At 41.5% G+C, this 12,749-nt stretch overlaps 1 protein-coding gene across 3 annotated transcripts in view; it reads left to right on the top strand.

Annotated features, from left to right (window-relative positions):
* The window catches only part of ILDR2 (immunoglobulin like domain containing receptor 2), an 86,757-nt gene extending 77,984 nt beyond the window's left edge, over positions 1–8,773 (top strand). For 2 of the 3 annotated variants that reach the window (XM_027868311.1, XM_027868310.1), the window contains 3 exons: positions 1,836–2,052; positions 3,261–3,948; positions 5,854–8,773. In XM_027868311.1, the coding sequence (XP_027724112.1) occupies positions 1,836–2,052; positions 3,261–3,948; positions 5,854–5,889 (941 nt within the window). In that variant the 3' untranslated portion in view covers positions 5,890–8,773. Of the gene's footprint in view, positions 1–1,835; positions 2,053–3,260; positions 3,988–5,853 lie in introns of those variants that run through there. The other variant, XM_027868309.1, reaches the window with a different exon arrangement.
* The last annotated feature ends 3,976 nt before the right edge of the window (positions 8,774–12,749 follow it).

The following is a 12,749-nucleotide window of genomic DNA, read 5'->3' as shown; positions in this document are numbered from 1 at the left end:
AGGAGGAGCCAACACATTGCACATAGCTCTCCCTTCTAAAACTATCCTGTCTGAGGAGCATTCGCTGCTGTATCCTCCCACCGCACCTACTATAAAAAGACCATCTCCAGACTGTAATGTCAGAAATGCAGATGTCACTGTATCTTATGGGCTCAACGTATGTGCTGTGAGGACGGGTCTGCATTAGGTCACACAGAAAGGCCTGGATGAAGGAGAAGGGCTGGGAAAGGGGATTGGTGATGTAGCACAGGTACTGCTGAAGAAAAAAGAATTTCAGACCCTGGTAAAATAGTCAGTCAACAGAAATTTATTAATTTACTTATTAAGTGCCTTTGTGCTAGGCACTGTGGGAAGTGCTGGAGATACAGGATCAGAGATGGACCATGGCTCTCACAACTGAGAGACCAGCAGAGCTAAATCTGAAGACTTTTATTACCAGAGGACCAGTCACCGGCAGATTATTATTATTTTTTTTACTATAGCAGCTCTTGCTGAGATGTAGAGGGGTTACAGTTTTCCTGGGTAGCATAGCTGCACCAAGGAAATGATGGTTCCTTTAAGTAATTAAAGAGCTTGCAGTGACCCTGGAGGAGAGTGAGGCTGACTACTTTGCATCACTCTCCTTCACTCAAACCCAACTCACACACAAGTCAAGACATCACGCTCATGATGTCATCGGTTCTCTGTGAAAATGAAGGACGAACAACAACATGCCAGCCACAAAGAGCTAGATATTTTACAAGTTAGGGCTGCCTTCCTGGGGCGCTCTAGGCCCACCCTCCTTATACATCATCATCCTTTTTCACATGTTTTCCTTTTCCATGTTTAACACTGATGAACATGCCGAGTGAGAGGCAGGCGAAAAAGGGGGAGAGAGAAGCCAAAGGCCTCCAGTGTCCATCCCAGTTCTTATCAGGAACTGGAAATATTCAGAATTAGTTCCAGTTTTTGCAGATCTAGCAGATGGCTTATTTGAATGAATTTTTTTTAAATGAATGTTCAGGTTTGTTCAGTGCAGTTCAGGTTTAAGCAGACTAACATGGTTCACTCTAGTCTCTGGGTTCAGACTCTACTCAGAGGTCGTTCTATGGGCAGCCCCTTGGTCTGCTTTAGGACTGGAGGGAAAGGGCCTTCCTCAGCCCCTTGAGGCCTCGAATACTTGACTGCTTAGGATGCTGTGGGCCTCTGACTGCCAGATGCATCAGGCAGTTTTGGTCTTTCACATCCTATAGGGAGAAGTGTTGCTAGGTCTATACAGGGAAAGTTGTCATTTTGCTGCTAAAGGAGAACTCCCATGTAAGGAAATTCCTTCTACCAATGCAGGCTAGCACCTTCTCTGCAATGTACAGTCTTAGGGAGTTACTTAGAGCACTGAGAGGATCAGGGTCATGCAATCAGTTTATGTCAGAAGCAGGACTTGCATCCATCCAGTTTGGGTGTCTGGGAGGTCAGTTCTCTATCCATTAGGCCACACTGCTTCTCATGGATCTGTCTCATGAGACAGAGTAGTTCTAATCTGAAGTCACTGAGACTGGATAAGGAACAAGATAGATATTGGGGCTCCTGGCTTCTCTCTCCCTGTATGCCTGCCTCTTACCCAGCATCCTTTGTGTTCTGTTAGTCTTATTCATCAGTGTTGAAAAATATGGAGTATTCTCCTATCCAAGTATGTCAATTCTTGCTATTGCAGCTTAAACAGAAGTAGCTTTGGTCAGTAACCCAACCTGGATTAGAGAATGAACGGGACCCTCAGCGAATTGTTCTCACAATGTCTTTGACTTTGAGAGATCATGGAATGATGTTTTGTTGGTGATGGGTTTTTTTTTCCCTTGCAGACAATAACACCATTTCTGAACTCAGCTCCTTGCATGAAGAGAATGGAAATTTCTGTCAGTCTTACCGCCAGATGCGGAGAAAGCCTCTCCCTTCTTTGGGGAACATGGAGAATGATACAGACTATTGGACAGGTGTAATGGGAAACAGTAGTGGGTCAGGACATGGACCCTCATCCTCCAATTACAACAAAGAAGATCGAGACAGCTTCAGGCACAGGTATAGGAAGTATTTCGTTCAAAAGGAAAATGGAATTTAGGCAGAGAGATGAATAGGCATGGTGCAAAATGTAAGGAAAGGTGAACTTGATGACTACCGCTCCTGGTTTTCCTAGGCTAATTTAGTATGGCTGAACTTTACTGTCCTCTCTGTTATCTTTTTGCATCAATATCTTTTGATAGACCACCGATTTCCATTGTCAGGAGAACAGAGTTCAAGTCTCAACTCTCCTACGTACAGTCTATAAACGTGGGCAAATTTCTGTCTTGAAATTTATGACATTTCAAGATTTTATAGAAAAATGATTCCTCAGTTCTTGAATTTCTTAAGCTACTCTGATCTCCCCAATTCCCCTCATTATTTTCTTTTAGAATAGTTATTTATGTGCGTGTCTCATCTCCCACTCAATTGTAACTTCCTTGAGGACAAACACTTTTATTTTCATCTTTCTACCCTCAGCACTTAGCTTAGTGCTATGTATGCAGTCAGAATTGAATACTTGTTGAATTCTTGGCATTTTATACTTTGATGAATGTAACAAATAATGCTTGGGCTTCTCCATTCCATAGATAACTTAAAGCAAGGAAACATTTTTTTAAATGCCATGTGCAAGAATTACTTTGTGAGATTGTAGTCAAAACATTAATGAGTTCCCTTTTTTCTTTGAACTTTGCCAAATTCTTATGAACTTTCATGCACATGTTTTCTCATCTGTCTCATTTATTTTCTCACATAGCCTCTAAAAGCATCCCAACCATACTGTATAGTAACACTTTCTCCACAACTGCCTTTTTACCGTGCAAGAAGAGCAGTACGTATTTCCGTCCTTGGCTAATTAGACTCTGCAAAGAAACTCTGTTCAGCCCACCGTTTCCAAAGCTTTTCTTTTCTCTATGCCCTGGGAAAAAAAGGGAAGAAATATTGCACAGAGGCTGCTGGAGTGGTATCTAGGTATATGATTAAATGAGAAGCTCAAAACAATGTATGAATCTAATCTAGTATTATTATTGCTGTTATTATTGATGTGAGGTGTTGCTCCTTATCATATATCCCAGCCAAGAGTGTAGATCATGGGATTGGAGGGGAAAAACTGGTAGGTATCAGGCGTTGCTCGTCCTCCAGGCCAGCTATAATTTCTCATACATAGTAGGTGCTCAATAAATGTATCTTGATGGGTTAAGTTTGACTGATGGCTTTTTTGCTTGCAGCCAGCAGCGGTCAAAGTCAGAGATGTTGTCACGGAAGAATTTTGCCATGGGGATGCCAGCTGTCTCCATGGACGAGTTGGCAGCCTTTGCGGACTCCTACAATCAGCGGTCCCACCGAGGCGAGGGCAACAGCCAAGAGCCTCGTGGGGGGAGCCGCTTTGAGAGATCAGAGTCACGGGCACATGGTGGGCTATATAATGATGATTCCCTAGAGGAATATTATAGCAAAAGGAGCCGGAGCCGGGAGCCTTTGACAGACTCAGACCGGGGCTGGTCCTATAGCCCACCCCGAAGACGGGCTAATGAAGATAAACACCTACCTCGGCTGGTGAGCCGGACCCCAGGTGTTGGACAGAAGTATGACCATACCTATTTGAGCAGTGTACTAGAGAGGAAATCCCGGGGTGAGGGCAGCAGTGGTGGTGGGAGCCTTGAGACCCCATCAAAGCTGAGTTCCCAGCCACTGCAACGGAGTGGGAGCTATTATGCCTGGTCACCACCAACAACCTACAAAGCCGGGGGTGGACAGCAACCGTCATCACAGCCAGATGAAGAGGATGAGATGGAAGACACCTTACCACCATACAGTGAACTGGAGCTGACCCGGGGCCCTTCCTACAGGGGCCGGGAGTCCTTGTACCATAGCAACTCAGAAAAGAAGAGGAAAAAGGAGCTACCCAAGAAAACTGTGAGGCCGTGTCTGGTGGTCCTGATCCAAGTGGGATGAGAAGGGAACCATCAGGAAGGGGACATTATGTCTGAAGGGCAGGGGCCTGGCACAAAGCTCATAGTGGAATGGAAAGAGCTTTTTAGGGAGTGGGTTCCAGGAGTAAAGGATGCAAGTCATCTGAGTTTGGGGGAATTGGTGGAGGGATATATTTTTTTTAAGGATCACTGTGCAAGGATAGGATAAAGTATGAATTGGGGTTCTTGGTGATGAGTAGAAAAGTTAAAGGAAAGCAGATAGTGGTGAGAAGCAAGTCTGGGTGTTTATTACAGAGGGCACAAGTTAATTCAAAACCGAAATTTGAAATCATTAATTAGGAAAAATAATACATTATTTCATCCAATACCCTAGAAAAACGCTGATGAATATCACAGGATGTGGCATTCTAGGATTTTGTAGTGAAAATGCCCCCTGGACTTCAGGAACCATTGCTTCTTTGCAACCTTGCCAACCAGACTAGTGTAGGCAATGAGCAGATAAATAGAAAAGCTGCTACCATCATCATCATCAACAACAACAAAATAAAAATGTAGTTGTTATGTCTTTGCTTTTGTTTTTCATCCAGAGCAGAGTTCTTAATCTTTCTTGTATCATGGAGCCTTTTGAGAGTCTAATGAAAGCCATGGACTTCTCAGAATAATGTCTTTAAAGGCACAAAATAAAATACACAAGATTACAAAGGAAACTGATTATATTAAAAATGTCAACAACTAAAAATATACTTTTTAGAGTTTATGGATCTCAAATTTAAAGAAAAAAATTTCTGCTCTAAAGGAATGATGTTACTGTTCAGCTATCAGTAGTGTTTTATTGTACATGTTTTGGGTTAATTTTCCAGTGGTAGGAGTTGGTTTGTGGTGAGCCATCCACACTCTCTTTCTCACCTGGTACTTCTTCTAACCAGTGGCAAGATGCAGCATAAATGGAGGTGCGAGCTGCGTAGGTTCCTATAGCTAAGGAACAAAGATCTTCTCTTCAAGAAACTAAGAGGCTTCTCTAAGAAAAATGGCCCTGATCCAACACTGAGCTAACTGGCCTAGGATATGATTAACAGTCTTCTTATGAAGAAGAATTGCATTGTTAGCTGTGTTCTGGATGCTCTTTAGTATATAGGGGGAAAAAAACCTAGTCCTTGGGTCCGTCAGTCAGTAAACATTTATTTTGTTGTTCAGTCGTTTCAGTCATGGCCAGCTCTTCATGATCCCATTTGGGATTTTCTTGGGAAATATGTTGGAGTGGTTTGCCATTTTCTTCTCCAGTTCATTTTACAGTTGAGAAAACTGAGGCAAACAGAGTTAAGTGATTTACCCAAGGTCACGTAGCTAGCAAATGTCTGAGGCCAGATTTGGACTCAGGGAGATAAAATCCTCCTGACTTCAGGCCCAGCACTGTATCCACTGCTCCACCTAGCTGCCTTAAACATTTATTAAGCACCTACTATGTGCTAAGAGCTGGGAATACTAAGGTCAAAAACAGTTTCTGTTCTCAAGATGCTCACATTCTAATGGGGGTGACACCATGTAAACAACTATGTACAAACAAGCTAAATGCACGATAAACTAGAAATAATCAACAGAGGGAAGAGACTAAAATTAAGGGGAATTGGACAGGTATCTTGTAGAAGGTGGGATTTTATCTGAGACTTGAAGGACCCCAGGGAAGCCAGGAGGTGGAGATAAGGAGAGAGAGCATTCCAGGCATGGGGGACAGCCAGAAAAAAAAATGCCTGGAGTACAGCAATGGAATATCTTGTTTGAAGAACAGGCCTTGCCCAGATAACCTGTTTTGTAACTTTTATTTAGGGATTCATTAACTTTTTTAACCCATCTGTGGTCTAACTTTGTCCTCTCTTTCTTCTTTCCCCAGAATGACTTTCCAACCAGGATGTCCCTTGTGGTCTGACGCTTGTTTTCAAGGCATCTATTTGGATGACTAGAAACCAGGAGGTGACTGCAGGTTCACAAATCTGACCCAAGACCCAGCAGGCCATCAGATTTGGAATACTTGCCAGTTACCAACTTTGTCTCAAGGATACTCATCCCCAACCATAGTGTCCATTGAATTAGCTTTTCAAGAAACTGATCAGAAAAACAGCTAGGATTGGGATTGTTCCCATGTTTTTCACCTTAACTGTTTCACCAACCTTGTTGCTCTGCTTTGCAGAACCAGAATCAGAACTCTATTTTTTACTATGAAACAAAGCTAGCTCTTGACCTCTTATCACCTGATATTGCCTCTGTCTATGGTACACTTTCCACATCTCCGACACCCTCCTTAGAATTCCTTTTGACTCATTTGGACAAGGACAAGAAAGGTGATTCTTTCCTAACCCTAAGGGGGAGTCTTCTGCTAGCATTTGAACATGGCCCTAAAGTAAAAAAAAAATTAACCCTGCTCTTGTGACCTTCTCTGTGTCATCTAATGTGATGACAAAATCTGAAGGCCTTGGAAGATGACTTGATGTATTTGCTGCGTCTTAGTAATGGTGCCATGCTGGGCAATGGGACTTCGGTTTGCTGTTCTGAGTGATGATGCTTTAATGACTGGAGTAAAAAATATGAGGGTAACACACCTTCTTGAAAAGCTATATGAATTTATGAGACACAGGGCAGATAGTATGACGTAGTGGTAGAGCTGGCCTCAAAAGCCAAGAAGACTGGGTTCAAACCCTGCCTCCTACGCATACTGACTTTGTAACTCTGGGCAAGTCCCTTAGCTTCTCAGCATTCCAGGCAGCTCTCTAAGCCTGTATATTACAGAGAAAGCATGACCTGCATTGGTAGGGGGTGTTTCTTTACCCCCATTCCAGTAAAATAACAGGTCCAGGATCTATCCCTTTGGGACACATGTCACATTTAACAATACAAACTGTGCTTTTTTCCTTTTTGCTGCTCACTTGAACATGCAAGTCAGCCTGATTTGGGCTAATAAAGGGCTTTCACTCCCACTTCCCTTAGCTGAGTGGCATAACCTAAGAGAACTGTGCCTCCAGCAGTGAGAGGATTTTGGTGTCCTTTGAACACTAAGATAACTTTTTGAAATACATATATAAAAGAGGAGGAAGAGGAATAGTAGGAGAGAGAGAGAGAGAGAGAGAGGAAAGATGATAATGCAGAAGAGAGAATGAGAAAGAAACTAGGGGAAACAGGTGACAGTTTGGCATGCTTACCATTTCCCCACAAAAATCATTGATGATTTTTGCACCTTCTTGGCCATGAATTCTTTTGGCATCCCATTTCTGCTAACTCTAATCATGGGATGATGAAGAATAGTTCTTGCAGGCTAAGCAAGCTAATGCTCTGAATAAGAAACTTCTTACTGCTTTGTGATTAGTAGGCACTCAGTAAATATTGGATAAATGAATGAATACTGCTTTCTTAGTAAGAGAGGATCTCTTCCTCCCATGCCTGAATGATCAAGTTTGCATAAGTCTCAGTCTTGTATATCTTCTGATACAAGAGTTCCTTTCTTTTTCTCTGACCAGGATCCTACCTGTGGAGTTTATAGTGGGGTGGCAATGGTAAAGGCCATTGATTGCTCACTATGGAAACTGATCCTAGCATATATATCAGTTTGAGGTTCTACCAGCCACCTTCATTCTCACTCCTTCATCCTTCATTCATATATGATGGGCTGGCCTCTCTATAACCTGAGCCATGTGATTTTTGAGAGAGATTCTCACCGAGGTATGGGAAGGCAGCTAACTCCTAAAATTTCCTTTTCCATACAGGAGGATATCTTTTATGGTTGCCTAGCCCTATGATCATACATCTCATGCCTCTTTTTAGCACTGGGCATCATGTAACCACCAGTCAGTTGGACAGAGTATTTGAATGATTGTTCAGATCACCCATCAACCCTGCCACATTGGTAGGTTGGCCCATGTTTGGGTTGGAATCTCTTGCAAGGAACAATCATACTTGACCTTGAAATCCCTCTACTCCCAGAAGGAATCTCATTTCTAACCTCAGGAGCTGTGGGCCCTACTTTTGCTGGGTCCCATCTTCAGAATCTCTTTGGGCACCTGCCCCAAGGGCATGTACAGGAAAGACTGAGGATAATGTTCCATTGGTCTCCAATGTATTTCATAACAATTCTCAGAATTGGGTGTTGTAGGCATTGAAACACAGCCAGGTCCATTTTGGAGAGGTGGGAAAATACACCCTGCATGCCACATGTTGTCGGTGAAATGAGGGTTTATTTCACCCAGATTTGGACCATATCCATTCACAGGGTTGGCTTCCTAAAGGACCATAAAGTAGCCTTGACCTTCACAGTGGAACAGGGCAGGGTGCTTCCACCAGCTGTGATTACTGCCATTCCTGAGAGATGGGTGGACTTCTTCAATAACAAGATCAAATCATAATGCTGGTGCTTGCCTACTCGTCTTCATAGTCTGACTTGTTCTCATCATTGAACTTTGACTCCTATTCAGATGAAAAAGATGAAGTAACATGTCTCTGTCATCTTCTCTGTAGTTTATTATTGCTAGACAACCACAGCTTTCTATTCTAGCTTGCTTGAGCCCTGATACAGATGAAGTTTGGGAGTTGCAGTGGCTATTATCTCTTTAAACTGAGCACTATGTCAGGTTTCACACAAATAGAAGAGAAACATAGCACCAGCTACAGAGACCAAAAAAAATATTGTTTTTATTAGCAGATGGTGCGTGTGATTCTTATAAAGGTGGCAAGGAGCAAGGGGAAGAGAACTATTATAATTGGAAACCTCTATTGCAAAAGACTGTAAACTACATATAAACAATAAAAAGATAATAAAATGATAACTCAAACAAGCATTTTTGAGCACCTACTATGAAAGGGTCAGGCATCGTGTTGTCCCCAGGGATAAAAATACAAACAATGAAACAATCCTCACTCTGAGAAAAAAAAAATTACTTTCTAATGACAAGATAACCTCAGGTTTGTGAAATAACCCGGGGAAGAAAGACTGGAACCTTATTTATAGGGGCACGATAAACATCTAAACTTTCCAATAGCAACCATGATAGAAAATGTTCTTCCTTGAATATATGTAGGCCCCAGGCTTGTATGAATGATGAGCCTAACTAAAGCCAAGGTTGGCCAGTCAACATTAAATACACCTGACTCCCCTTTGACCCCGTCTACCACCTCCAGTTCCTCCGTTTTCAAGCACCCAGTGCCCTAATGCAGCTCTGGCTCCTAACTCAGAGGAAAGCCAACCAAGGTTATTAAAACTGAATATATGTTCCTGTCTGGGAATCTTCCCATTTAGAAAGATGATTTCATGTAAATTAATTGCTAATTATAAAATTCCATTAATTATGGAGACTTTTTTTGTATAGGGATCCCAATGATCTCAGAATCACCTAGTGTATTTGCTGGAGTGTGGTCTAGTCAACCAGTTGGGTATTCATCGAGTGCCTTCTGACTGTCGAGCAATGTTCTATAAAGAAGTAGTATGTCTGCCTCTGCTCACAAGCAGCTAGCAATCCAGCTGGGTGGACAAGACACACACATATGAAATAATCAATTCTAAGATAATGTATGAAATAACATTAGTAAGACCAGCTATGGATGAAAGTTTCCAAGTAAGTTTATAAGGTGTCAAAGAACTTAAAATGTTTTAAAGCTAAAGTAGTTTTTAAAAATCATCTTAGTGTGTGTTTCCTTTGCCCAGATATGCCCTCCTTAAAAACAAAAACAGCACCTGTTGAACAAAATCTAAATTTAGAAAGTAGGTAAATGGGGGTGATTATATCTCAGAAGGATTTTCACTTTATAAAAAAGCAAATTGCAGTTTTATTTAATGCAGTGCCGCCTTCTGATATATGACATCAAATAGGATTTATTTTGCATGTAACTTTTTTATGATGATGTAGTGAGACAAACACTAACTTGGGAGAAAGTAGACACCAGTTCTCTTTGTCACTTAACTCTGTGACCTTGTGAAAGTCACTGAACATCTCTGGGCTTGAATTTCCTCATGCATAAAATGAGGAAGTTAAATTATGGGATCATTAAAAATTTTTTCCATCTCTAACATTTTAGGGTTCTATGAATGCAGCTATCGTAAAAATACACCCAAGCAGCAGGAACAAGATGTGTTGTCATTCTTTTCCTTGGTACATTGGCTGAGAATTCTATAATTTCTTTAGACCTTTTATCTCTTTGCTTTAGGGACTTTACAGACCACAGAGAGTCATCCCATATGTTCCCTAACAGAATGTATTTGATCTATATCCATTTGGCCCATAACCTTCTATGTAAGCCAGTGGAAAATATATGGAGGGTCTTATCACCTCAAAGTAAAGCATGGCCTTCATTGGGAAGAAACGTCAGGTCTGGTCTGGGAGAAAATTGTGAAATTTCCAACTTTTTGTCTCTAATGCCACCCCTTTCCCTCTGTGCCCCACAATTCTCTTTCTTACCTCCAAATGTCTCTTTTCATATCTCTGTCAAAACCCACATGAAAGGATCTGATGTCAGTCATTGATGCACTGGTGTGAACGTGAGAGTTTGAATCGGGTAAAGAAGGTTGAACACAGAGCCACTAGATTATGACCTTGGGTAATCTGCTAACTTCTCTGAGTCACTGGCTAGTTTCATCATCTATAAAACATGGATGACAACACTTGCCCTGCTTTCTTCATGAGTTTTCATGAGGATCAAACAAGAGAATGGACTTTAAAAATGGTAAAATGTCACACTGCAGCAAGGTATTTAAATCAATGGTCACTTGCCAGTATTTTTTGTTTTTATGTCTTTTTTTCTAACTTTTTCTTCTGTTAAAGGAGTTTTAGATTTAAATGGGGAAAGTTGAACAGAGCCTTCCCAGGATGCCTGAAATTACATTATATTGCTTGTGGGTTGCTCCTGAGGCTCTGTATATGCTGTCATACTGCAGGCTGTTCCAAGGCCTTTAGTAAACCAGGTTCAGATTTTCTAGAATTCAATCTTGGGTCCATTGTAAGACTGGGTCAGTAGGGAATTGTGAGAAGTGTTGGTCACTGAATAACCACTGACTCTCTCACCTAAAAGGCTTCCCTTGATCTTTACGTAGCCTAAGGAGGGCTTAACTTGTCAGGGTTTAGAGGAGAGACGTAGGCTTAGCTAGACAGGACTATGATTCATGAGGCTCTGTGTCCTCGAATGAATCATGACTGAGTCAGTGAAGGGGGGGAAGGACTGGGTCTGTACCTTAAGAGGTGCCCACACATCCCAGGACCAAATGTTAGAGGCTCATTCGAGAGGCAGCGGCATTTTCCATGGACTTGGTGGTACCAATCAGTTGTATCGGCCCAACTCAATGTAGAAATCTGAATCCTACCTCTCTGGAATGATCCTCTAATGATGCTACTCTGATGTTATAGCTAATCTACAGGCCAGATGCTACACTTCACTAACAGAGGAAGTGGAAGAGAGAGACATACATACATACATGAATAGATAGATGAATAGATAGATGGATACATACACAGATGGATGGATATATATATATATATATGAGATACGTGGATAGGTGGATGGATCAATGTATGTGTGTGTACAAACATGTATGGATACATACATACATACATAATAGATGGATGGATAGATAGATACGTATGTGCCAGGTACTGTACTATGTGCTAGGGATATAAATATAATCAAACAAATCAATCCCTACCTTCAAGTAGCTTATATTCTAGTGGGAGAATGTATAATTTATTCTTTTTTCTTTTTTGAGGCAGTGGGGGTTAAGTGACTTGCCCAGAGTCACACAGTAAGTGTCAAGTGTCTGAGGTTCCAGATTTGAACTCAGGTCCTCCTGACTCCAGGGCCGGTGCTGTATCCACTGTGCCACCGAGTTGCCCCCTATAATTTATTCTTAACTCCTTGGGAGTGATGTTTTGCTTTCTGAAACTAGGACTGAACCTGGTAGGAGGCTCTGCATATTGTGGATGAGGATTGCTCTCTGGTTCTGCAGTTCTCTGGCTCATAGTTAAGTTGTGCTGAATTAATTATACCCAGTGTTGGATTACAGTCAGGTAGATGGTACAATGGATAGAGTGCTGGAAGAGGAGTAGGGAAGATGAGTTCAAATCCAGCCCCAGACACTTAACTAGCTGTGTGACCTTGAAAAGTCACTTAACTTGTCTGCCTCAGTTTCCTTATCTGTAAAATTGGAATAATAATAGTACTTCCCAGAATTCTTGTGAGGGTAAAATTATATATTTATAAAGTGCTATATAAATGCTAGCTGTCATTGGATTATTTAGTCAAGCATGGAGAAAAGGTCATTCTAAGGTGGGGCAACTTGCCCAAAGCAGATAGGACAATATCTGGCAGAGTTTAAAATAGATTATATCATTGCTGTCCTCCTCTTATCTAATAATAATAACTCACATTTATATTATACTTTTCTATACCAAGCACTTTCCTCTGAAAAAGCCTGAAGAAAGTAGTTCAAATATTATTACCCCCATTTTACAGAGGAGAAAACTGAGGCTTAGAGAGATGAATTGCCCGAGGTCATCACATAGTAAGTATGGCAGTCAGGATTTGGATGCAGGTCTGACTTCAAGTCCAGTGCTCTTGACATTTCACCATGCTGCCTCTAGTACCTTCCAAATAATTTGGTGCAATCTAATTTGTTGACCAATTGCTAACATTAAAGTAGGTAGGAATAATTAGTAATCTTGCAGTCATTTTATAAATGGGAAAACTGGGGTATAAAGAAACTCAATGACTTAGCTAAACTCTGGTAAAAACAAAGGGCCTGAGCCACTCTACACATTA

Source organism: Vombatus ursinus, unplaced genomic scaffold (assembly GCF_900497805.2).
Source record: "Vombatus ursinus unplaced genomic scaffold, bare-nosed wombat genome assembly UNPS02014789.1, whole genome shotgun sequence".
Lineage (NCBI taxonomy): Eukaryota > Metazoa > Chordata > Mammalia > Diprotodontia > Vombatidae > Vombatus > Vombatus ursinus.
This window is presented reverse-complemented; position numbering and strand designations above follow the sequence as displayed.